Raw genomic sequence first — 26,928 nt, forward strand, 5'->3', positions numbered from 1 at the left:
CTTAAAAATTTTATTTAAAAAAAAATTGGTAAGAAAATTCTTGTAAATATTTTTTTTTTAAAATGAGTAAAAATCTTCCCAAAAAAATCCTAAAAATATCTAATGTGATTACATATATATCAGTAAAACTTCTAATATTTTCTTTAATAACATTCACATAAAATAATCAACCAAAATCCAGTAATTTTGGTTGAATTTTTGTGAATGTTCTTGATAATTTTTAACATTTCTTTTTTTCCCCCAACCAATAAACGTTCAAAGATTTCCCAAAAATGTTGAAAATGTGGACATCAGAAGTTTCACTGTGAAACCCCCCCCCCCCCCCATTTTCAAACTTTAAAACGGTTCCATTTTGACCTGCAGGATGACATGAGGGTTAATTTTAATAAATCTATTTCCAGCTTTGCTGTATACTTTATCTCATACATCTTTCCCCTTTTTTTTAAAAAAAAAAGAAATCTGTGTGTATTTTACCCAACTTGTCTGCACTGTTTTTTAAAATTTATTACATAAATTCTGAATGACCTCTGATCAGTTGCTACGTAAATAAACCTGCTTGTTTCTGTTGTTTTGCTTAGAAAAGGCTTCACCTTTGCAGATTGTTCACTAAATACCTTCTAAGTTGTTCATCTGGTGACAAATTCTCAACCACTGAGTTAATCCATGCTCTATAGGTGTGGCTTTTAAAAGACAAAGATGGGATGATGTGATCAGCACACAGTCACTCATCTGAGTATTGACTGTAAAAATCAATTGAAGCATGCTGCTGGATCCTAAACGTTGGTGAACGTCCACAACTCCACCGTTCGCCATCTAGGAAATATTTTAAGACAAATACTAAATCCCTTCTGCTGAAAAGAATGAATAAAATGTAATAAAATGCTGTTTACTGTTCTCCAGCTCTTTCTTGTACATCCTGGAGCCATAAACCATAAAGAAATAGATTACTATTTCAGTGTGTGTTTTTAGAAAATCCACTTCTTTGACAGATTATCATTTCAGCTCAGTCCACCACAGTGTCCATTTACACGAAAGACCGAGGCACGACTTATCACCATCTTTGCACCTCCCACACAGGCGAACAACTCCCTTCGTGGCCCCAAAGCTGAGACCTCCATGTCACCTCTGAGGGGTGGGAGCAGAGCTGATTACATAACGCTGCTCAATATCTGAGTAATAACTGCTGACGCTCTCTGACCTCCTGCCTCTTCGCTGTTCCGAAGTTCGTCCTCAGTGCAGGTCAACAGGTGAGCTTCCTGACCGGCTTCACTTCTGGTCCTAGCCCTTAAATTATCACCAGTACTGTTAATATTACCAGAAATGGCACACTTATTTGCATTGTGGTGTTAATTGTACTATTGTTACGATTTGCAGCAGGGTTTTTGTTATATTTACGTGTGCTTTATTGATTTATCTCCTCATTTTCCTGCCAGTCATTGAGAGGAAACGTAAGGTGTGGATGCTCCATATGGCAATAACAACAAAAACATATGAGCTACTTGTGGGGTTTAAAAGGCGCTGGTGGTCGACACAAAAGTAAAGATAACATCCGACCACAACAGAAAGCCACAAACCCTGAGAACTGCTTTATCTGTTGACCACAGCAGATAATAGAAGAAACTACACAACTGTTTGTACACTAAGCTTCACATAGAGGTGCTCATAAGATAATTAAAATAGGGATTATTAATCGTTTTGTCATGATTGTGGTGGAATATTTATGGCCAGCGCATGCAACATTAACTTTTATTTTACTTTTGAGTGTGACAAACTCTTAACAGCAGGGAAATAACAGGTACTAATCAACAGAGTTTTGTCTTGGTGGTTTTCATTTAATAGTTAGTGCAGTAATCAGCTGATGACGTCTGTCGGGGCAGCTCTGCAGAGTGGAGATAAGCAGCAGCTTTGTGCCACACCCATTAGGAGGAACCCACTGCTTTCTGCACAAGTCAAGTTATCCTCATTTCACACTTTGGTCACGTGATGAAAATATGTATGATGACATGTTTTGTTTTTTTCCGTAACACTCAGCCTTTAGTAATCCTAGGAGCTTCAGTATAAAGCGAGAACCTTAAAGAGAATTCCCAGTTGGCTTTACTGAAGCTCCAAGGATCACCGAGCAGCTAACCAGATATACGACAAAAGCAGGTGGAGAGTGGACTTATTCTCCCTTCTTTTTGTCTTAACTCAGAGTGAGAACAGCCTCAGTAGCTGCCATGGCTGCCTTCCTTCATCACTGCCCCTTCTTGAAGTCGGTTCCAAAGCCGGCTTTAAGGAGAACCGGAGTCTTCCTGTTGTCTATGGCGGACCAATGCCCCATCATTACCCGTCAGATCACTGTGAGCAGCTCAGCCTCTCTGGAGGCCGAGCTGAGCCTCTCACCCACCAAACTAAAGAATCACCATCTTCCCATGTTGGACCAGAGGAAGTCGTACGCTCAGACCGCTACTCAGGTCGCTGTGTCGGTATCCAAGGACTGCCCGTTCGTCTCCTCTCAGATCGGGATGGTCCGAGCCAGCGCTGAGGTTCAGGAGGATGTCCAAGATGGTAGGAGCTGCAGCAAACACACACAACACCAGAATCAGAACTTTAGCAGAAGCAAATCCAACATACCAAAAGAGAACACAAAAATCCACATTCAAAGCTCCATTTCCTGCTCTCACAGGTTTGGTGACCTCTCTGTTGAAAGGTTTAAAGAACTCAGTGTTCCCAGCATCAGCTCAAACCAACACCATCACCCACCTCCTCAAAGACAACATGGGTAAGTTTAATACAGGGTTTCCTTTGGCAAATCCCAAAGCATTGAACTGATTCTAAGCCAAACCGTCCTTCCTGCAGTCGGCCCCAGCTACGACTACGACCGCTTCTTCAGCGAGAAGATTGCTGAGAAAAAGAAGGACCACACATACAGAGTCTTCAAGACGGTGAACAGGAGCGCCGAGGTCTTCCCTTTCGCAGAGGATTACTCCATTTCCGGACGGGAAGGCTCCCAGGTGTCCGTCTGGTGCAGCAACGACTACCTGGGAATGAGCCGGCACCCTCGGGTCCTCGGTGCAATCAGGTAAGAGCAGAAATGGTAGGACTGGAAAGTCACCTTCAGGGTTTTTGGGTGTTAACGTTTAGATATAGAGGTAAGAAAGTTAGTTCAATGAATGTGCCAAATAATTAAGGATTGAAGGATCTAGACACCTTAGACAAAACCATAGTTTCAGTTCTTCAAGTCATGGCTCTACTGTAGAAATGAATGTTTGCTGGTTGGTCAGTCAGTGGAACTCCCACCATGGTCCAGATCAATGTTTTTACAGCTAATGGATGGCTTGCATTAAAATTTGTCTTCCCTGAGGATGAATCCTACTAGTGATCTGACTTTCTATACAGCCACCATCAAGTCATTAAGTGAAACATCTTGACAGCTACCAGGCGTAAACTAACCGTGACGTCACCCGTTGGTTTCAACGCTGAGAAAATGAAGCCCAGATTTTGCTACTTCCTGGTCGCCGTTTTGGATTTTTTGCAGCCAGTGACGTAAAAAGCGTCATCAAACAGGCTGGACCGGAGAGCAACTAGGGGCAGGATTGGCTGAGGACTCTCTTATCCCGCCCACATTTTACCGCAGAAGCTTCTGTTGCTGTCTATCAAGTATAGCCCCCCCTATCTCCGCCAACTTTAACGATTTATTTAAAATTCAGTATTGATTTATTTTAAGATCGGCCACCTGATCTCTCATTTTGACCATGAAAACTGACAGGAAAAAATCCTGAGCTGTAGAACATCAGTCTATCAAATTTATTTTTTTCCAAAAATGAATTGGGGTCTATGGAGCAAAAGCTTTTTGGAGCCAACCCTAGCGGACGGCGTGATATTGCAAGTTTTTGACACTTCCGGGTGGGCTTCAGTTCTGGAGCCAGATGCTACGTCCACTATATATATATATATATATATATACACACACACACACACAGTCTATGACAGCTACTGGATAAATGGTCATTGATTTAGGTCATATTCATAAGGTTAGACTTAGACTTTATTGTCTCCGTGGGGAAATTCTTTTCCACAGCACCATTTTGCTTGATGTACATCAACAGGACAGCAGATATCTAACTTTGGTGGATCTGTTAACTTTTCACCTCAAACCATCATCTGCTGAACTTTTAATCTGTCCAATGCTTTCACTTATGACCACACATGTACAAACCTAATGAGAGCAATGGTGCTGAATGCCAGTTATACCTTTATCATTGTATGCTAAAATAGCTATTTTGGTAAACATTACTGCTGCTGAACATCAGCATCATACTGCCCTCAGATAGTGATAATCTTTTAGTTTTAAGAACATAAAAAAGTCCAAACTGTGATGCAAAATGCAAAGCATTTGTTGTGATATTTTATTGATAGAACCCCAGAAATTGCAAGGACTAATGAAAAACATAAGCATATGTGTCTTATGTAAGATTATCTGGGCCAGATGTTGCATCTTTTCTGTTCTGGATGTCCTCAGTGAGGCCCTGGAGAAACATGGTGCAGGAGCAGGTGGGACCAGGAACATCTCCGGCACCAGCAACCTCCACGTGTCTCTGGAGAAGGAGCTTGCTGAGCTACACCGGAAAGACGCAGCCTTGGTTTTCTCCTCCTGCTTCGTGGCAAACGACTCAACCCTTTTCACTCTGGCCAAGATGCTGCCAGGTAAACACTGATCTGAGCCGTATCAACAGAAAACAGAACATCAAAGTTTTCTAAATTATAGAAAACAATAAATGCATCTCACAGTTGATGCATAGAAGTCATCAGCAATGATTCTCTGCGGTGTGTTCACCGTCACATACAGGGTGCGAGATCTACTCCGATGCAGGAAACCATGCATCGATGATTCAGGGCATCAGGAACAGCGGAGCCAAACGCTTCATCTTCCGTCACAATGACAGTAAACACCTGGAAGAGCTGCTGAAAAAGTCAGACCCCAAGACGCCCAAAATAGTGGCATTCGAGACCGTGCACTCAATGGACGGTGAGTACCATGAGAGTCCCCATGAAGGTTTTGGTTTGGCCATTTTTTCCTCTCATCTTAGATGCTTAACCTTCCTTGTGAAAGAGGTGCACTAGCAACCAAAAGTTTAGACACCTACTCGCGCAGAACAAAAGAACACAGAATTTTAAAGTAATAAATTCAGATTTATGTAGTAAGAAAACAAAATAAGTCATCTTTGCACGCTCACTTTCTGTTTGGCATTCTTTCAGCCGGCTTTATGAAGTCACCACCTGGTGTACTTTTCCAACATTCTTCAGGGAGTCTATAAGCACTTATTGGCTGCTTTATGCCGTCCAACTCATTCCAAATCATCTGCACTGGGTTTAGTTTGGGTGATTATGGAGGCCAAGCCATATGATGCAGCACTTAATCACTCCTGGTTTCTTGGTTTAAAAAAAAAACCCTTGCAGAGTCTGGAGGTGTGTTTAGGCTCATGGGATGCTGAGTCACTACAGGAGGTTGTGGTAGTCACGCTAGTTCGGTGTGCCTTCAGTTTCAGATACCATCTTTTACTTTCTCTGCATCTCAAAAGGGACAGAAGCTGGAACCAAAGTTTTAAAATCCGGCCTGATCTAATGTCCTTTTGATGTGTTCCTTGGCCCAAGCAGTTCTCTTCTTCTTACTGGCCTTAGTTAGCCATGGTTCAACCATGAATTCAGTCCTCACCAACAACTGATAAGGGCTTGTCTAGTTCCTGAAGAACTTGTGCAACTACCAAACGCATTAAGAAAGCAAGAAACTCCATCATTTTAACAAGGAACACCTGCTAATTAAAGAACACTCTGAGTGACAGTCTCACGAAGCTGGTTTAGAGATTGCTGTTAGTGTTTAAAGCCGACAGGAAGTTCAAAGATAATCAAGTGGCGACCCAAATTCAGACACTCGAGGCCAAAAAAAAAAACTTACCAAACAAAAGAGTGACAAGCAAAGAAACAAAAGAAACACAAAGTAAAAGTCCTTGGGATATCCAAAATCTAATCTGTAGCACAGGAAACCCAAAACAAAACAATCCCAAAAGGAGCAACAAACAAACCTGAGGAACAGAAGGAGCACATGGAAGAAATCCAGCAGCTGCAGGCGGAAAATACAAAGAGGATGAGGCAGGTAACGAGCAGGAAAACAGGAGGGCAAACATGCTGAGTTATATCCAGAGAACTGATTCTGGAGATAAGACACAGGGGGAACTGGTCAGGCCAATCAAAAGAGGAAGGAGACACACAAATGAAGGAAGTAAAATCACAAGGGACACACAGGAAATGTTTTTACAAAATAAAACAGGAAACAGAAAAACTCAAGACAAACAAATTATTTTCTGCATAATCTCATAAGTGTTGTTATTGTCTTCAGTTTTATTTTGCATGAAAATATAGGAAACTGTAAAAGTTATAGAAAACCCCTTGAATAAATCAGTCTCTCTGGAAAATATTTGCACTTCATGAGGATAGAGGCATTTTAAGAATTTCTAATCAGCCAATTGAATTTGTTAATTTTTAAAAAAAGTCACAAATAATTTTATATATTTGAAATGGCTTGAAAGAGATCTTTAAGTTGCAGTAATTTACTGAATGTGTTTAAGTAATTAATTAGATAAATAGTGGGGAATAAATCTACTAACTTATTCCTTACATACAGAAGAATTTAGATGCATTAAGAAATCTAAATCTTGAAGCTAATTTACACAAGTGATCCAAATTGTATGATGATAAGTAAATTATCAGTCAATGTGAGTCTTTATTAACAAAATTATCTCTCAAATTCACAATTCATAGTTAATCAAGAGAAAGGCAGATGTGTTTATATTTCTATAATCTACAGTTATTTGGTTAATTATCAGTCATTCATCATCATCTTGATGGAAAAGCTTCACGTTTTGCAGAGATTTCAACATTTCTGAATCAAAACAATGACTACTGTCTCAGCATTTATGCAGATCTTACACAGTGATGACATTTGCAGCTCTAACATCCTGCTGTTCACCTACACACCGTCCTAATTATACCACCTCTATTCCCTGGGGGCTTCAGGTGCCATATGTCCTCTGGAAGAGCTGTGCGATGTGGCGCACCGTTACGGAGGCCTGACGTTTGTGGATGAAGTCCACGCTGTGGGCCTGTACGGAGCCCACGGAGCGGGAGTGGGCGAGAGGGACAATGTCATGCACAAGATTGACATCGTTTCTGGGACCTTAGGTGAGTTTCTTTTAAGAAAATCCACTTTTTGTGTGTTCAAAATCAAAATCAGAATCTGAAAAAAACTTTATGCATCCCGAGGGGCAATTAGGTAGGCAAAGGCCGACACATTAAGAAAGAAAAAAACACCAAAAAGGTGGATGAGCGAAGGCAGCAGATTATGTGCAGCAGCAGTAACAGTACGAGTGGTTGCTGCAGAGGTAGCAAAGGCAGCTAAGTGTCAGAGACGTAAAACAGAAGATTATGTGTAGCAATAAATTAAAAATAAAAAAATTAAAATACTAAAAATAAAAATTAAAAGATAAATACAACTTAATCAAAGTAAAATTGATATAAAAATATAAAAAATAAAAATTAAATGAAAAATTAAATATAAAAAAGCAAAAATAAATAAATAAATTTAATTAATTAAAACTGATATAAAAATAAAAATGTAAAAAAGTTAAAATGAATAAAAATTCTTTAAAATATTTTTTTTAAAAGTAATTAAAAAAATCAGAAACAGCAAGTATATGTCTGACAATGACATTGTAATATTGCACATGAGGACAGCGTAGCTTTTACACATGAACAATATTGCACAGAGCTTAAGCTTACTGTAACTCCTTAGATATCAGGAGGAGAACAGTATTGAGGACAATGGTCTTCTCTGGAGCTTACAGGCCAAAAAATGACCAAGAAAGGCTGTTGTTCTGCTTTTTATTGTCACATTTGTCAAAGTTATGATAAACTATCCTATCCTGTTAATAAAAAAATGAACAAAAAGACATATCTGCACTGACAACGCCAACACCAGTCGTGTCATTTCTCTTTAACACGAGAGAGGCAAGTCAAGCCACTTCGAACTGACACAAATTAATTGGTTTTCTCCTTGTCTACACTCTCCTTTGTGCTAACTGACAGTGTCACATTGCCAGCGTAGCAGGAATAAGTGTCAGTGAGCCGGATGCTGCTCTCCTGTTGGTTAGAGGAGGTTCAGGAGAGCCGTCATCAGAGGAAGCAGAGGTTTTATCAGCTGGGTGTCGGCTCTACTCCTTCTCTGGCGGCGCTGATAAAAACCATCCTCAGGCAGTCGGTGCAGCATTCTGAAGGCTGTAAGGAGGCAGAAATCCCTGTAAACGAGTCCTGAATTACAACATTTGAGTTTATTGAGGCGCTGTTAGAAGTGTTCACTCGGTAATAAACACAGAAACAAGCTCAAGTTGAATTAGAATAATTAACCCTGTGAACTCTGAGCAGATTCTGGCCATTTTATTTGCCGATTTTACTCCTGTGGGCCTGTTTTCTACTGCAATATAAAGTCCTGCGTCTCTAAGGAAAAAGTATAACCACAGCTAGAAGTAGGGAGAACTCAAAGATATCTCACAGTTTCAATGTCACTAAAAAAGGTGCATTTCTTTTACAACAAATTGCCCCAAAAATGGAATCAGCATGGCCAACACTGTTACCAGTACTGAAAAAAATAAATTGTGACTATTTACATTTTAAATTAGTTTCTGTACTTTTCCTCTTTTTGCTGTAAGTAAACACAGCCTGCAGTTCAAGCAGAAACTCTGTGCTAAGGAGTGCAGTTTGTTTTTTTTTTTTTTTTTTTTTACAAGAGCTACTTTGTGCATTAAACACTTTATTTTTGTGATTTTTCTAAAATATGATGCTTAGTATAAAGCAGCAATTTAAGCCTATTTTTGGCTTTTTTTCTAAAGAAACAATATGTCACACAAGAAATGTTGATCGACTATCAAAAAGTTTGAAATCCGATGATTCTTGATCTGTTTTTTTTTTTACAGCAATCTGAAAATACATTCAGTTCATCCAGACTCACAGAAGTAGTGCTAATATTAAGTCTACTAAAATAATGCATAATGAGGGTTTTTCTAAATGTCTTGTTATTATATAGAGCAGGAGTGTCAAACATGCGGCCTGTGGGCCAAAAGCGGCCCTCCAGAGGGTCCAATCCGGGCGGCCAGAGGATTTTGTGAAGTGTGAATAAAGCAGAGAAGACACTAACTGCAGATTGTACATTAGTAAAACTGCACATTTAAAATAATTTGTAGACCATGACAAGTTGTTTAAGTAAAATGCTATATTGTTTATTGTTCTTTTGTCATTTTGTGTCTAATTTTGTAATATTTTGTCACATTTTTGTTGTTGTTTTTTTGTCTGATTTTCGTCGTTTGTCTCATGCTTTTGTCGTTTTGTTTCTCATTTTTGTCTTTTGTGTTTCCTTTTTTTCCTCGCTTGCGTTTTTTGTCTTCTCTTTGTCACTTTGTGTTTGACTGTTGTAATATTTTGTTGTTTTTGGTCTGACTTTTGTCGCTTTGATCATAAAGTAAACGCCTCTATTGTTCAGTTCCAGATGACTAAATGTTTTGTTACTTTGTAGACACTCTGTGATCTGAAAGGTTTAATGTGGAAATGATAAACTGAGGCTGAATGTTGCTGAAATATAACTTATTTTTCTTCAGAAACTTCAGGCTGTTCATGATGTTTTGTAAAAAGATAATTCCTTAAATGTGAACAATTTCAGAATGTAGTTTGTTGCACTAAAACAAAGGAAAAATTAGGAGTTGTGGTTATTTATAGGTTATTATGCTGTGGTTTTACTGGTCTGGTCCACTTGCGTTCAAATTCTGCTGAATGTGGCCCCTGAACTAAGATGAGTTTGACACCCCTGACACTAATATCAGTAAAGAAAAGGTGAAGCATTATTGTGAGGAAATTGTCCTGTAAAGTGTCTATACCTGAGTAAACGTGCCTCCTTTCACTAACAATACAATCAACCTGTCATTTATTACCATTCCAGGCAAGGCCTTCGGTTGTGTTGGAGGTTACATCGCCAGCAGCGCCGCCCTGGTGGACACGGTGCGCTCCTACGCGGCGGGCTTCATCTTCACCACTGCTCTGCCCCCGATGGTCCTGGCCGGAGCCCTGGAGTCCGTCCGGGTCCTGAAGAGTCCGGAGGGGCAGGTTCTCCGCCGAGCCCACCAGAGGAACGTCAAGCACATGAGGCAGCTGCTGATGGACAAAGGCCTGCCTGTGGTCAACTGCCCCAGCCACATCATCCCCATCAGGGTAGGAAGGTTTAACATCATTAATGTCAGTGCTGTCTGATCTCCTGATATAATGAAATATGATAGATATATGCAAAACACTTCCCTGAAGATAAAAGGTGTTAAAACTGCATTAACAGGTTTTCAAACAGGCAGGTTTGCATCTTTTCTTGGGCTTTTTTTTTTTTTTTTTTTTTTTTACAATATTTTAACAGGTTCATGCAAATAATACAATAACTGATGGCTGAAATCCATTTAGCTGCTTCAGGGTCATAATATTGTGGATGCTGGTTCAACGTCAGACTCACCAAGTAAAAGTACGAGACACTGGAACAGAACTGAGCCACACTGAATGTTATAAATACATGTGATTTTCTGTCACTTTAGTCAAAATATCTGCTGTGATGAAGGTTTGTTGTTTACTATGGAGTCTGGAGAGTGCCACTGGAAGATCTCCAGTGTTTCTAGTCAACTAATTGGGAGATTGTCAGTACAATTCCTGGCCCTTTTGCATGCTGAAGTGCTCTTGAGCAAGACGCTGATCTCAAAGTTGCATCCTGCAACTTTTTGCAAGTTTTACTAATTTATATGGAGTTTTACTTTTTTTGAAAATATTGACAAGAATTTTCTTGCCAAATTTGGGAGATTTCTTTAAAATAAAACTTTAAAGGAATTATTTGAATTTTCGTCCTGAAGGTTTTGCGAATTTGCAGAAATTTGGGGGATTTTTAAAAAAATAAAACTTTAAAGGAATTATTTGTTTTTTTTTTCCTGAAGGTTTAGCAAATTTGCAGAAATTTGGGGATTTTTAAAAAAATAAAACTTGAAAGGAATTATTTGAATTTTCTTCCTGAAGGTTTTGCAAATTTGCAGAAATTTGGGGGATTTTTTTTTTTGCTGAATTTTTGGATTTTTATCAGACAAGGAAATGATAGTTTTTGGTGCCCGTAAACGAAGACAACATGAGGGTTAAACTTTGGTATCGGCTTTGATTTGTCCCCAAATGTCCTGATATTACTCCACTAAATGGCCGCCTTTCGTGGCCCGTCCTGCAGGTGGGAAACGCTGAGCTGAACACCAAAGTGTGCGACATCCTGCTGGAGAGACACAACATCTACGTCCAGGCCATCAACTACCCCACGGTGCCTCGCGGTGAAGAGCTGCTGCGTCTGGCTCCGTCTCCCCATCACAACCCCGACATGATGGAATACTTCGTGGGTGAGTGTGAGGATCCTTCCCGCAATTAGGTCACAGCGGTTCAAGCGAACATCCGATCAAGTTAAGTGGGGACAACGGCCGGCGCGAGTGATTTATGCGTGTCCTCTGGGAGTCTGCCTGCTGTGAAAGCATTTATCCACTGCCACCTTATACTGCTATGCAAAATGGCAGCACTCGCCGGAATCGGTGACATGAGTAAAGTTCTTCATCCAGTTCCCTCTGTTCAGCATTGCAGTCAAAAGTTCTTTGCCTTCCAGACCAGTGTCGTCTTCTTGCACCTTCCTTAACGCTGTGATCGGCCTGCCAGCCCTTCTGATTATAGACTGATTATATTCTCTTCAGTCCTGACCCAACCCGTAGTTCCCCTGATTTTGGTTCATCCACACCACAATTTGCTTCTGTTGTGAGGAATGTGGGTGTAATTTTTGACGAGGGACTTAACTTTACGAAGCAGATCAGTTCAGTTGTAAGGGCGAGCTTTTTCCAACTAAGGCTCCTGAGCAGAGTTAAGCCATTCCTGTCCCGGGCAGATTTGGAAAAGGCTGCTCACGCTTTTATCAGCTCAAGGCTTGATTATTGTAATGTCCTTTACGCTGGACTTAATCATTCACTCCTCCATAAACTTCAGTTGGTTCAAAACGCAACAGCACGTCTCAACTCCATCCATCCATCCATCCATTCTCTATACACCGCTTTATCCTCATTAGGGTCATGGGGGGTGCTGGAGTCTATCCCAGCTGACTCTGGTGAAGGCAGGGGACACCCTGGACAGGTCACCAGTCTGTCACAGGGCTACATATACAGACACACAATCACACTCACATTCACACCTACGGACAATTTAGAGTAACCAATTCACCTCAGCATATTTTTGGACTGTGGGAGGAAGCCGGAGTACCCGGAGAAAACCCCCGCATGCACAGGGAGAACATGCAAACTCCATGCAGAAAGATCCCAGGCCCACCCCGGGATTCGAACCAGAGATCTTCTTGCTGCAAGGCGAAAGTGCTAACCACCTCCCCACTGAGCAGCCCCGTCTCAACTCCAACTCCTCAAAATACTCGCACATCACTCCGGTCCTTCAAGCGCTCTACTGGCTCCCGGTGCGCTTTCGAGTCCAGTACAAGGTCCTGCTGTTGGTGTTTATGGCCATAAACGGGCGTGCCCCTGCCTACATCTCAGAGCTGTCGGCAATTTACCAACCTGCCAGGACACTACGCTCGTCTAGCCACACCTCCTTAGTTGTCCCCAGGGCAAGATATAGAAAGTTTGGTGACCGCTCTTTTGCCGTTCTTGGCCCTAAGCTCTGGAACTCTCTTCCGTCACACTTACAGTCCATTTCTGAACTAAATGTTTTTAAATGTCGTCTGAAAACGCACTTGTTCCGTGTAGCGTTTGACGCTTAGCTCCTTTTAGAACTGTGTGTTTCTTAAAATGCTTTTACTTATTTTATTTTACTTTGTTAAGCGCCTTGTGCTCCTTTTGGCTGTTGGAAGGCGCTTTATAAATAAAATTTGATTGATTGATTGATTCTGATAGCATCAGGTTTCCGTAACAACGACGAGCTGCTTCATTGTGTCCATCCAGGGCTGGTCTACGTTGCCTAATGATGGTTGACCAGCGTGGATGTGAGCCGTGTCGTGACTTGTTTGTGAGGTGTGATTTCCAGGAGATGTTTTGTACCATCCGTAGCATTCTGGTAGAAGTCCCATCAATCCTTTCTGAGAGTGTCTTCGTTAGTGACCAGGAGTCGGATCCATAGAGCAAGCCGGATTCCACGCCTTCAATACTCTCATTTTGATGCCGTTTTAATTGGAGATACTCATATTTTTGACAGAGATTAATGCTCCCAAAGAATTACCAGTTTTGTTTCTATATCATGTGCTGGCTTGATGTAGCCTCCAAGATAGAGGAAATCATCAACTTTTTCGATTTCTGACCCGTCTAGAGCTGCAGCGTCTCCTCAGATGTTGGGTTTAGGTGCAGGAACTTGATCCAATCTGTCTTGTTTCTCGCTCTACTTGATGCCGAAGGTTTTCTGCTTCACTCGGAGTGTTTTCCAGTGAATGCAAATTCTGGTAGGACTTCTTTGGGGCGTCTTGTACTTTGACGACGCTTTAGGGTCAGACCATCAGAAGACAAGATTGCATTCCTCAGTGCATGTTCTCAGCAGATGATGAAGAGGAAAGGTGCTAGAAGGTCTCCTTGGAGTACTGAGGTGTCTATGGAGAAGAGATCTGTGTTGCCTTCAGGAGTCTTGACTACCGCAGAAGTGTTGCCTCATGATGGTTGACAAGTGTGGATGTGAGCCAGCAGAATTTAAAACATTCTGTTGAGTCGAATGCCTTCTTGAAATCAATGAAAACCAGTGTTGCTTCCTTCTTGTGGTTTAATACCTCCTCAACATTTCGAAGCATTCTGTAGGGATCTTAAAATTTTTATTTCTCGGTAGCAAAACTCACAATGTAAGTGTGTCCTGACTTTTTAAGCTTTAAAATGGAAATAAATTGATATTTAACGTCCTACAAATGTGTGTTCCGTTTGCAGATAACCTGGTGGAGGTGTGGCAGGAGGCCGGTCTCCACCTCAACAGCCCGGCTACAGCTTCCTGCACCTTCTGCGACCGTCCACTGCACTTCGACCTCATGAGCGAGTGGGAGAAATCCTACTTTGGCAACATGGAACCGCATTACATTACCGTGTCTGCATAATACCAAAGCGCACGTTGCAAGTTCCACTAACAGTACATGCATAAATATAATACAGTATTCATAAGGCTAAATGCTAAAGTTCTACTTCAGACACACAGAGAAGAGTGCTATTGTCACGATGTTGTGTTTAAATTATCTTTAATGAAAGTGATACGGACTGAATTCCAGTATTCATTTATGTTTTTCTGTATTTTCTGCATTACTAAATTGTTTGCTGCCATTGATATGATTAAAGGAATGCCTCCTCCATTTTCAACGTATAAATCCTGCACATTTGACACTTTCTTATATCTATATCTAGGTGTGGTGGTTTGAATTAAAGCATGCTATTAAATTTAACGTTGCATGATTTCATTCGTATAGAATAACGCAATCCTTATTGTTAACTCAGTTACTGGTGTTTCAGGGGTAAATGTGTGAATGATGGAGTTTACTGATTGTTGTGTTGAATATTTCTACTATTTGCTTTCTTGTCCGACATTAAATATACGGCTTTCATGCAATTATAAAGATAGTGATTGCTCACAAATACTGCTGTTATTCCTACAGAGCTAAATTGAACTTGGAAGACATAATTTAAACCGTTAAACATCCCGTAAAATAGAAATGTAAAGAACAGACACATGATTTCTCTGCACATCTGGATATCCTGCGTCCAGCTCGATCAGCGCTAATTAATTGACGTTACAAGGTCCGGCTACCTCCCGTTTGACTCTGGCCCTCAGTCTGCGCAGCTCTGTGTTCTCTCCGTCCACTAGGAGGCCACTTTCGATCAGCGTCCAGGCGTTGCTGAGCTGCTGCTCCCCGTAGTGCTGCAGCGCCCCCCGCAGGAAGCACTCGGCCACGCGCAGCCTCCCCAGGCCGGCCTCTACGCAGCGCAGAGCCTGGTCCCTGTGGAGCTCCAGGGCCTGGGTGAAGTCCTCCAGAGCTGCCCCCTCTCTGGAGCAGAGCACCAGGCTGCGGCCTCTTCGGCACAGATCCTCCGCCCAGACCTGAGGGTCGTCCGAGCAGCCGGAGTCGTGTGTCTGGATGACTCTGTCCAGGTCGGCTACAGCTCGCACGTGTAACCCCAGCTGTGCCAGACATGCAGCCCTCTGACGGAGATACTGCAGCTTGTGACTCCCCACTGCTTGGACTGCGACGGTCAGGAGGGATAGCGCCTGATCCCTGTGGCCGCATGACGACACACTGCTGGCCTCCTGGGCTGCTGCCTGGCACAGAGCAGATGCAGAGGAAATGAATTTATAAATGCACGAATAGCTGAAATTCTCTAGCCAATGTCGAGCTTCAGTATTAACACCATCAGTGAGAATAAACATTTGTCAGACAGTAATGTCTTCATTCCTTCTCACTGTCTCTAGAGTTCCTGTACCAAACTTACAAGACACCAGGTTAATACTCGTGTCGTCCTGCGGGTCAGAATTGACCAGCTTTAGTTTGAAAAAGTGGGAAAAAATACTCTTTTGTGTCTCATACTTGTAATATTTTGCCTCTTTTTTTGTCTTTTTTGGTCTGACTTTTGACATTTGTCTCATGCTGTTGTCGTTTCTTTTTTGTCTGACTTGTTTTTTGTCTTATTTTTGTCATTTTGTGTTTTGCTTTATTCATTGATTTTTTTTCTCGTTTTGTTTCCTTTTTGTCTCGCTTGTGTCGAGTGTCTGTTTTTTTCTCGTTTTGTTTCTCACTTTTGTCATTTTTTTCCCTCGTTTGGGTCATTTGTGTAATTTCTTGTCTCGTTTTTGTCGTTTGTCCATTGTTTTGTTACTTTGTGGCTTTTTTGTCTAATCTTTTGTCTCTTTTGTTTTTGTTCATGTCGTTTGATTTTTTGTCATTTTGTGTCTCATTTTTTAATATTTTGGCTTGATTTTTTGTGTATTTTTTGTCTCTTTTTTGTTTAATTTTTTGTCGTTTCTCTCATTTTTTGTGTTTTTGTTTCTCGCTTTAGTCGTTTTGTGCCATTTTTGTCACATGATACGATATTTGTCTTTCTCTGTGTCACTCAGCTCTTGTTTCTGTTTGTTTGGTTCGGTCAGATTAAGGTAATAAGCTGCTGCAGATGCCCCTTCTTTCTCAGGTTCTCAACTATACTGTTCATCTCAAGCTAAAGAAATATTTATTGTGACGTGTTCAGTAGTAGCTTCCTGATTTGACAGTTTATTTAATACAGCACATGCAAAACTGACACAAACACAAAGACACAAATCCTTTTCTGACAGCGGTCGACTAGAACGCTCTCATCCCTGGAACAGAAGAGATATGAGGGTGTTGTTTTTATTCCTCGTGGAAATGTCTGCACATGAAACAAATCTGCTGAGGCTGGTGGAATAAAAATGCGGCCCAATCCGGCCCAGCACTGAGTCTGGGATTCCTTCACATCGGCTTACCTGTGCCATGCATTTTCGCTGATTAAATGGGATCAGTGCCAGCAGGAAGTCCAGGCTGGATGGATCTTTCTCGGTCAGTTTGCTGAGCCTGCGAGCGGCGCTGCGGTAGCTCTGCCGCCAGGCCTCCACCACGCCCAGCCGAGCCTGGGGCGCTGCGTCTCTCGGCTCCTGGCCAAACACCTGGCACAGGTGAGCGCCCGCTGCCTTGACTTCACCTGCAGCAGATAACAGGAGGAAGGATCACTGGAAACAAGGAGCAAATTTAATCAAACTGGCAACACCACAGGGTAAATCATGACCTCCAAAGCCTGATCATTTCCACTGAAATCAAGAATCCAGCAGCAAAGCTTGGCAAAGTTTCCGTCTCACCTTTAGCCAACAGCATGTCCACGTGGAGGAGATGCCATCTGGGGTCTCTGCAGTCGGTCCTCATCAGAGCTCCACCAATTACAAACGCCTCTCTGAGCTGCTCTTCGTGGCAGGGAACAGAACTCGAGACCACAACGTCTGACAGAGTTTTACGACAGAACTGATGCAGCCAGTTGCAGACCAGCTTCTGTGTTCTGTCCTTGAGTGACAGGATGTCCTTGGTGACCACATCGGTGTTGATCTGTAGCGCTGCGAGGATGTCATGAGTGCATTCCTGAAGGGGGAAAACGAAAAACGGTTGAATTTTACGCCTACATTTTGCCAACATGCATTATAATAACATTAAATAATTGCACATTTGTATGCATCTTTTGCCTTTAACAGTTTTCTACCAGGAAAAAACAAGTTGAGGGACAAACATTTTGAAAATAAGACCCCAAATGAATTAAATACAGTCATTTTGGTGCAAAAACAAGCTTTCAGACAGAAGGTGAGATATGGAATCCCTTTCTGGCAGGTGGGAAACTGCATTAAATCAGTTCAATTAGACCTTTAAAGGTATTTTGCCGGGTAGGAGTAGGCAGGTTCAAATGTCCAAAACTAGATTCTATGAATTAAATGTAATTAAATTTAAATAAAAGTGAATTATATGAGTTCTATTAGTCCTTTGAAGGCTAAAATCAATAAAATAACATTAATTTTGATGCAAAAAAACCTGTCAGACAGAAGGTAGGTGAAGTTATCACTTTTGGCAAGTGGAAAATGGAATTATTTGAGTTATATTGGTGGTTTAAGGGCATTTAAAGAGATATAAACATCTGAGTGAGTAGTAAAAGCTATTATAAGCTAAACTGTTTTACTGTTTTGGATTCATGTAAAATGCTCTATTTTGACTTATAAATTTAATTTCTTTTTTTGCTATTTTAATCAAGTCATGTTGCATTTTACTTACTAGTTAATTTTCTTAGTTTTTACTACTTTTTTTTAACCATATAAATAGTCTTTATTTGGTAAAAAAAAATCTAAAATGAGGCAAAAACAAAGTAAATGAGGCAAAAAAAACTAAAATCAGGCAAAAACAATTAGAATGAGGCAAAAAAAACAACTAAAATCAGGAAAAATAACTAAAATCAGGCAAGAAAACAACTAAAATCAGGCAAGAAAACAACTAAAATCAGGAAAGAAAACAACTTAAATGTGGCACAAAACAACTAGAATGAGGCAAAAACTACTAAAATCAGGCAAAACAATTAAAATGAGGCAAGAAAACAACTAAAATGAGGCAAAAAAAATAACAAATAATGCAAGAAAACAACTAAAATCAGGCACAAAACAACCAAAATCAGGCACAAAACAACTAAAATCATGCAAGAAAACAACTAAAATTAGGCACAAAACAACTAAAATCATGCAAGAAAACAACTAAAATCATGCAAGAAAACAACTAAAATCAGGCAAGAAAACAACTAAAATCAGGAAAGAAAACAACTTAAATGTGGCACAAAACAACTAGAATGAGGCAAAAACTACTAAAATCAGGCAAAACAATTAAAATGAGGCAAGAAAACAACTAAAATGAGGCAAAAAAAATAACAAATAATGCAAGAAAACAACTAAAATCAGGCACAAAACAACCAAAATCAGGCACAAAACAACTAAAATCATGCAAGAAAACAACTAAAATTAGGCACAAAACAACTAAAATCATGCAAGAAAACAACTAAAATCATGCAAGAAAACAACTAAAATCAGGCACAAAACAACTAAAATCAGGCACAAAACAACTAAAATCATGCAAGAAAACAACTAAAATCAGGCACAAAACAACCAAAATGAGGCACAAAACAAAAATCAGGCAGAAGAACAACCTTTTGCTGATTCAGCATGAGGTATGTGAATCCTCTTCCACAGAGGGCCTGGATGTGTTTCGGATGCTCCTTCAGAATGGCGCTGAAGTCAAATATGGCCGTCTTTCTTTGGCCCAGCAGGGCGTAACACCTGGCTCTCTCCAGCAGAGAGTCCACCGCCTCCCCACCTTAAAAAACCACATTAGAGACTTGTTTTTTTCAGACCAGACTTACGCTCTGTGCCAACCGCTATCAGCCACTATTACCGTAGACCGACTAATATCAGCCACTCATCCATCAGATTCTAATCACCAGCGGCCATGATGGCGATGGAGAGGTAAGCCACAGCCTCCCTGACGCCGCTCTCTTCTCTTGTCCCGTCCAGGATGCGTTTTGCAGCTTGGTGACAGTGTCCCTGCAGCAGCGCTCGGTCCTTCTGCTGCGCCACGGCCAACAGGGGGCGCAAGCAGCTGGTATCGCTGCACAGGATGAGCTTCTTGAGCAGCTGCAGGGAAAATGGACATAAAGTCTTTACACATTTCACTGTAAAAGCTGCATAATTGAGGGACAAGAATAGCAAACCTCATTGGAAATTGGCTAAAACTAAATGTGACATTTACTGCATGATAATGGGTACACATGTTTTCATAAGCTCAGTAACCAGACTGCATTTTATTAGGCTGGTATATGTCACACGTCTGGAGTTCTCTTTCATTTATTTCCTGTTTAATTTTGTAAAGATCCCCATCCTTACATGCCTCTAGCTGTTTTCCTTCTTCTCTTTTGCCCTGTGTCCTTCCTCAGTGATTGCCCTCATTAGTTTCAAATGTGTCTTGTATCAACAGGTTCACTCTGTAAATATAATCCTGTGTCTTTCTTCTCTCTTTTGTCAGTTAATCCTGTTTGCTACTCTTCAATTCAGGCTTTATTACCTTGTTTTCTTGTCTGGATTAAACGCCTGTTTGCCCTGCTAGTTCTGCTTCTGCCCGTCTGTTTCTGGCTTCTACATTTAGTTTTTGTACCCCGTTTGCTCTCGCCTTTTGCCCGATTTGAGTTTTTGTACATTTTTGATTATTTTGCTTTTTCTGTTTCATGATTTCTCTAGATTCTCTCACCATCGTGTGTTTACTCTCCAACCTTTTTTGTTAAGTAGCTTTAGCTTAATTTAAATCTTCTTTTGCCACAACACGCCTACCATCAGTGTCTGTTTGAGCTAAATTTTCAGAATTTCCCAGGATAGTTATGTTTCAACACTTAACTAAAATCCTGTGATAAAAGACAAACCGTGCCCATTTAATGTACCTATAAACACATGCCTGTGGCTAAAATCATTGGTTCCCTGCACATGTTGTAGCAAAATGCAGCTGAAACAAGTGGATCTCCGCTCAGAGAAACTATTTTTCTTTCAATCTTTCACAGTCTGGATTAAGCAACGTGCTCCAGCCCATTTTTCTACTCTAGAAATTAATTATTGCCTTATTTTAAGTTAAAAAAAACAACAATTTAAAGCTAAATTTGAAGTGTAAGATTTTGATGCTAGCCAGAAACATGACTCCAGAAATTTAGTTCACTCTTGAGGATTTTAGGGCTGGCCCGAACAGTGGTTTCTGGCCTCCGGATATCCAGGTCCTATTAAAGACGAACATCCGAATATTCGTTCCACCCCATAACGTCCGACGGGGGGCGGGGCTTGTGGCAGAGACGGCCCGAATATTCGGATCCATTCGTCTGGTCTCCCGGTTCCAAATTTTGCCTTCGTTTTGTCTTCAGTTAAACTGAAGAATTCCCAAACAGCGGAGGTCTTCAGCATCTTGTCTTGTGTTTATGCAACGAAGTGAAGCGTGACGTCAGAGTCGGCAGCAACCCGGTAATTCGGGTGGTGGTAAGAAACACGAATGGAGGAGCCGAGATGAGCCGAAGTGGGCCGAAGGCGAAGGGAAGAGACGAGCTCCGAATATTTTCGTCTGGGGGGAGGAAGGGGTGATCACATAGACATATGTGTCTATGTTTATGTGATCACAAGACGGGATGAGCTGATGTGGGCTGAAGGCAGAGGAAAGACAGTAACGCCAAATATTCGTTCCGCCCGGTAACTTCCAACCGGGGGTGGGGGGTTGGGGAGGGGTGGGGGGGTTGGGGAGGGGTGGGTGTGGCGTGAATATTTGGACATCAAAATTAATATCCGGATACCGCTGTAGCGAACGAATATTCGGATATTCGGGATATTCGGGATATTCGGGTCCAGTCCTAGAGGAATTTGAGGCTGAATCAGCTGACGTGTGACGTGCTGTAGATGAGGCTGTTCTAATCACTCTCTTGTTGTAGTTCTTCATGTGGAATCTCTGTCGTGCTACATTTGCATGCGTGTTCCTGTGGATGGTGCGGTGAGATATGAACCGATCTGCTGTACCAGTATTTGGTGGCATCGGGTTTCACAAACTCCACCTCAACCTTGATCCCATTTGACAAACCGTGTCGGTGTTTCACACAAATGTACCTGGTTGGTGTCATAAAGGAAACCTCTGTGCAGCTGCAGCAGAGCTAGTCGAGCCAGGATGGGAGCCCGGGGATTGGAGGGCCCGATGGAGAGCAGCGACCGGTAGGCTTCCTCCACCCGGCCCAGCTGGTACAAGGCGTCCGCTGCCAGGATCTGAGGCCCGTCGGCGTTCGGCTGGAGCTCAGTGAGCAACACGGCGAGAGACTGGACTCCAGCAGGAGTCCTAATGCACAGGAATAGACATGTAGGAAAAGATTATTCAGAACCAAGATCATAAATTGTTTAACTAGACGAAGATTATGCCAAGATCTAGGTCTAGATTTAGCTACGCGACACACCACAGGTTGTTTAACTTCTTGTTAAGAATGTGGAATAAAATCAACCATGAGCTCTTAGAATATCAAACATTACCAGTCAAAAGTTTGAACACACCTTCTAATTCAATGCTTTTTATATATTTGTATTATTTTTTACATTGTAGATTAATACTGCAGATGAACACTTTTTGTTTGCAACATAATTCCATATGTAATATTTTATAGGTTTGATGTCTTCAGTATTAATCTACAATGTAGAAAATAATAAAATATGAACCCAGAAGAAGATGGTGGCTGACACCTTCGTGTGTCCAAATTTTTGACAGACAGTGTAGATTATCTATTTGTTCATTCAATGTAAATATATCTCTGTTGTTGGGGAACTAACTGCTGAAGAACTGCCTAAAGGTCAAAAAGGTTTGAAGCCAACCAGAGACGATACACTCACAAAAGGCTTTTGTCTTTGGAAAGATGGATTCAGCATATAGAAAATAAACCATAATGTTTAAACTTACAACCTATTTACAGAAAGCCAATAGGAAAATAGATGTGTTCACTATAAAAGCTGAGGATTGAGGTCTCTTCCCATTAAAATGATGTATTTTCATCTCCATAGTGTGAACAGTATTGAATTCAACCCAGCAGTGTGTTTGTTGTCTTATTAATGGGGAGAGCCTTGATGTAAAACTTCAACTACAACAGTACAGCTTTCTTTTATCTCAGCTAAATTAAAAATGAAAATTACAGCAGAGAAAAGTCCTACCCTGATCTGTGGTTGTCCCTCTTCGACGGGGTCTGCTGCTGGTCCTCCTGCTGGTCCTGCTGGGTGTCCTTACCAGAACTGGACTTTGATTTGGGCTCCCCATTCCCCTCCAGCATCACCCGTCCCTGCTCCAGCAGAACGGTAAACAGCAGCCCCCTGTAGTTCCACGGCACCAAGCAGCGGACAGTCAGAGCTGTTTCCTGAGGATTCAACCTGCTGGCGGTCACATAGTCCAGAGCTGTGAGGTAGTTTAAGTCGCCCATCATGCGCAGGAGCCCCCGACCACAGAGGGCCCGAACACAGCTGGACGGATGAGGAGTGTTGTGTTCAATGACAGCCTGGAAGTCTTCTAACGCCCCCTTGTGGTCGTCAGAGAGAAGCCGTGCATATCCTCGAAGGACCTGGACTGTGTTCTGATAGCTCTGCTGACCCTGAGCGGCTGCTAGCTGGCTGCAGATGGAGAGAGCCTCTTTGTGTTCCCCTCTGAGGAGCAGACAGTCGGCCAGTCGTACCCTCAACTCCCTGCCTCCTCCGTCAGGCTCTAAATGGCACAGAGTCCGTAGCTGAGTGATGACGGGGTCTAAAAGTTCAACTCCTTCTGTGGATCTCAGGTCTGCACGGAAGAGAACTCGCTCTCTGTAACCAGACAGGCCCCTCTCGGCCTCCTGACGGAGATGGTTGCGAGCAGCCACGGCGGTGCTGTGATCGGTGAAGAGCTTCTGGAAGTAAATCCGAGCCGTGGCAGGGTGGATCTCAAAGGCTTTTCCCAGATCTCTGCACTCCTCTGCAGTCCTTCCGCCCGCCGAGAAGCAGGCGGCTGCTCGGCAGGTTAATAATCTGGCTCTGCTCTCAGGAGTGTCTGGGAATAATCTGTCTGTTTTATCTTCTGATATTTTCTGAACATCATTCAATAGAGCCCTATACACCTCTGCACTGTCCCCAAACCTGCCTGTCAAAAACAAATATTCTGCTTGAAGTTCCTGCACGTCTCTATTTTCTGGTGAGATGTCCAACAAAAACTCAATAATTGTAGAAGAAGCCTTCACGTCCAGCTTCTCATTCTTCTCTGATGTCGCTGCCCACTGGCTGTCAAATGTCAAAGAGGGATGAATGAGCGTCATCTGGTCTGTAAAGGCCTTCACTATTTTGGATAGATGTCCGGCTTGTCTGCTCTTCACCAGTGCGACGGTTTCTGACTTGTTGCTTCGGTAAACTTTGAGATAAAGCTGCAGGCCTTTAAAACTGTGACGCTCTGAGAACAAGCAGGCCAAAGCTCGAGTTATCTCCAACAGAACACGAGTCGAACCGTCCGGGTCAGAGTTTCGTTTCCCTTCGAGCAGAGCGGTGCAGCGAGCATAAATCTCCTCACAGCCGTGCCCACCGCTCTGCAGGAGAGACTCCATTTTGAAGATGGTGGCTGACAGATTGTTGGGGCTGAGCGTGGACAGGAACACGGCAGCGAGGCCTTTATTCAGACCCTCGGCAGGCCGGTGCTCCCCGTGACCGTCCAGCCAACCTTCTAGAGCAGAAATCACCTCACTCAGGCTGGATTTGTCCAGTTTGCGCATGTGGGACACTGCAGAGGTGGCGTGAGTCCTGAAGGCAGACATGTACAGGGAGGTCGCTCTGTCCAGCTCTCCAGCCTCAAGGAACTTGTCTCCATCCTTACAGAGCTCTGAAACGCTGACTCCAGGTCGAACCGATGCAGTCATGATCACGCAGGTTTACTGTGTTTAGCAAAGAAAACATGCATCCTGGTTAAAAGCAGGGGATTAGAATCACTTCTTAAACTTTAAAGTAGGATTTTCAGCATATTGTAAAAAAAAAAAAAAAACTGGACTTTTTCACAGCAACAAACCAACAAACACAATACCAGGACACTAAAATAAAAGCAGCTAATTACACATTATTATTCACATTTGTAGTTTTCCTGCTGTCACATGTCAAAATGTCTTGAGAAAATCAGATTTTTGGTTGACATAAAGCACTGGGATATCAGCTTTATAGTGACACAAAAAACAATGCTGTTGGAATGCATGGAAAATATACATTTTCATCAAAGAAAAAGTTTGTTTTGTTGATTTTTTTTTTCTTTTCATGACACTTTCTGCTTCTACTCCACTAAATTTTAGAGAGAAATATTTTACCGTTCACTTCACAACATTTATCTAAAAGCTTCAGTTGCTTTACAAATTAAGTTTTTTGCACAAACAACAAACCAACAAATACGACAGTTGAAATAACCTGTCGATTTATCAACTAGTTGATTGACAGGAAGGTATTTGGTAACTATATTGATCCTGTTAAATTGAGTTGTTACTTTAAGAAAAGAGCCACATAAATGATTATTTGTGTTAAACGATTTCATGGTGTAGCCTTTCCTTTATTTTATTTTAACAATTTCAGTGCATATTTTATCATTATTAAGGTTTGTCACATTAGTTGGGCAAAGCAATTGGGTGTCTCTTTGGAATTTGCATTTCTCAGGATAGAACTGAAGTTTTAAACGAGCCTTTTCCAAAGTCCTGACTTGAATCTGTGGACTGTAATGAAGAAATAGGTCTGAGTCAGAACACATTTAGTTGATTTGCACTAATTTTGTTAAGAGGACAGTCAAAGATGCAACCAGAAGCTTGCAGATGTCTACCAAAAGTTAAAAAAGCTAAGGAACATTTAAACAATTATTACAATTGTTCTATGTATGCTTCTGACCCGGCTGACTGCATGATTGTGTTTACAGCACAGATAAACAATATCACCTGCTACCTGAGTTACCAAACCAAATGTTTAACTTTGATGTGACTAATTTCTTCACTAGAAGACACATTATCTCCGTTGTGTTGCTTCCTTTGACCCACCTGCTCCTCCAACAGCGAACCAAACAAACCGTGGGAGTAAAAACAGAGACTCCAAACACAAAGTCATCGACACAGTTTGATTAGACAACAGAAAACCTGCGCCTCGTTTCTGTAACTCAATAGCTTTGGGCTCGTAGTTACCAGGACGACAGGACAACAGGAGCAGTAGCGGAGTTCTTCTGTCCTTTTAAAGTCTGAAAAACACACAGAAAACAGGAACAGGACAGCAAACTGACCGCAGAGAGCCTCATATCTCTCAGACACCTCCTCCTCTTCTTCTTCTCTTCTGCTTCCGTTGTTCTTGTGAGCTCGGGTCCGGTTGCTAATGGAAACGCTCGCGCTCACACCGAGACCTCAACATCGCGGAGGCGCGCTCCCGCAGCCAGGCAATATCCGCGCACTCCCCCCCCCCCCCGGCGATTAAATCTTTTCCTTTGCGTTAAACGACCAGAACTTATAGGAAAAACGAAAGTCACGCAACCTCGAGAAAAAGAAAAACGGTTTTAAATGTCACCTGAAAGTTTCATTTTAGAAAGAGGAAGAAAATATGAAAAAAGTGCAACGAAAGTGAGCTTTCCCTGTGAATAAACTGTCTTTGTTTTTGTTATTTTAAATTAGGCTGCACAAAATAAAATAACACATGACAGTAAATTAAATGTAAAAATCAAAGTAAATCTATATATACATGAAATAAAGGAAAAATATCAAGAAAAAACTTTTTAGAATAATAACAGGAAATCCAGGAATTATGTAATAATACATAAAGCAAATACATAAAAGACATAGAAAATAAAACAAAAATGAATATTATTTTTGTCATTTTGTGTCTTGTTTTTGTCAATTTGTGTCTAGCTTTTGTCGTTTTGCGTCCAGTTTTTGTCCTGTACATCAGGAATCAGTTTTCCTAAAGAATGCGTAGAGCAAAGCTATGTCCTCTCTTCTATTTTTCATCTTTTCATCGCATCGTCAGCCTTGATTGAATGTCTCTCTCTACCTCATATTATCAGGATCAGACTAATTCTTTTGACTGTTTTCCATCAGTCAGTTTGTCCTCTTGGTCAGCAGTAACAGCTAGCTAAATATCTAGCTTCTACTGCTGAGAAAAAGCTAACATTAGCATGGATTAGCAACCAGCAATTAAAACACGGAATAAAAATGGTACCATTGATGTGTAAGCTGAGCCAGTCAAGCCTTTGATAGTTTATTATTGATGAATATGGAGCAAAAAATTGCAAAAGAGAGAGTATTTTTCAAAAATGGAATGACTCGTTTATCTCGAGTTCAGAAAACTGCTTGAAACTGTTGACTGCCTTAAAAGTCAACAGAAAAGTTGCATTGACTTTCATAAAATACTAAAATCTGCAGGTACAACTGGTGTATTTTGCAGCATATTAACATGTGTTTGTTCTGTATGCAGACAGAAGTGAATATGACAAATGTCACTCGGTATGGCATCCATTATTTTTCCATCCAGGGACTTTGGACAATGTGGGACAGCTGTTCTTTGTGCCGAAGCAGAATTTGCAATTCATGAGAATGGTCTAATCCAAGTCAAGGATAAAAGCTCCTCAGGCACCCTGCCTGCACGCTCTTTGTCTGAGGTCCTGAGTAGCTGCACACCAGCTGCACCTGTTCAAACACTCACTCCACACTCCCACCTGGTGGTCGACGGTTTCATTCACAACTCGCTGTATGA

General features: G+C 41.6%; 2 protein-coding genes across 5 annotated transcripts; one reads left to right on the forward strand and one right to left on the reverse strand.

Annotated features, from left to right (window-relative positions):
- Nucleotides 1–1,104: 1,104 nt before the first annotated feature.
- Nucleotides 1,105–14,536, forward strand: alas2 (aminolevulinate, delta-, synthase 2). 2 transcript variants are annotated; one of them, XM_022219986.2, is made up of 10 exons: nt 1,105–1,247; nt 2,192–2,547; nt 2,666–2,761; nt 2,839–3,061; nt 4,502–4,686; nt 4,829–5,008; nt 7,054–7,218; nt 10,022–10,290; nt 11,324–11,486; nt 14,034–14,536. In XM_022219986.2, the coding sequence occupies exons 2-10, from the start codon at nt 2,217–2,219 to the stop codon at nt 14,195–14,197; spliced, it is 1,776 nt and encodes a 591-aa protein (XP_022075678.1). In that variant the 5' UTR covers nt 1,105–1,247; nt 2,192–2,216; the 3' UTR covers nt 14,198–14,536. The 2 variants fall into 2 exon arrangements, with proteins under 2 accessions (XP_022075678.1, XP_022075679.1); XM_022219987.2 differs by having other exon boundaries at nt 2,690–2,761.
- Nucleotides 14,319–25,600, reverse strand: ttc34 (tetratricopeptide repeat domain 34). 3 transcript variants are annotated; one of them, XM_022219994.2, is made up of 8 exons: nt 25,469–25,600; nt 22,375–24,101; nt 21,295–21,517; nt 19,110–19,302; nt 18,819–18,985; nt 16,951–17,224; nt 16,582–16,796; nt 14,319–15,408 (listed from the first exon to the last, which is right to left on the reverse strand). In XM_022219994.2, the coding sequence occupies exons 2-8, from the start codon at nt 24,084–24,086 to the stop codon at nt 14,872–14,874; spliced, it is 3,321 nt and encodes a 1,106-aa protein (XP_022075686.2). In that variant the 5' UTR covers nt 24,087–24,101; nt 25,469–25,600; the 3' UTR covers nt 14,319–14,871. The 3 variants fall into 3 exon arrangements, with proteins under 3 accessions (XP_022075686.2, XP_051805815.1, XP_022075687.2); XM_051949855.1 differs by having other exon boundaries at nt 25,374–25,593; XM_022219995.2 differs by lacking the exon at nt 25,469–25,600 and adding an exon at nt 25,233–25,461.
- Between the last annotated feature and the right edge of the window lie 1,328 nt (nt 25,601–26,928).

This window comes from Acanthochromis polyacanthus, chromosome 6 (assembly GCF_021347895.1).
Source record: "Acanthochromis polyacanthus isolate Apoly-LR-REF ecotype Palm Island chromosome 6, KAUST_Apoly_ChrSc, whole genome shotgun sequence".
NCBI classification, from domain to species: Eukaryota; Metazoa; Chordata; class Actinopteri; family Pomacentridae; genus Acanthochromis; species Acanthochromis polyacanthus.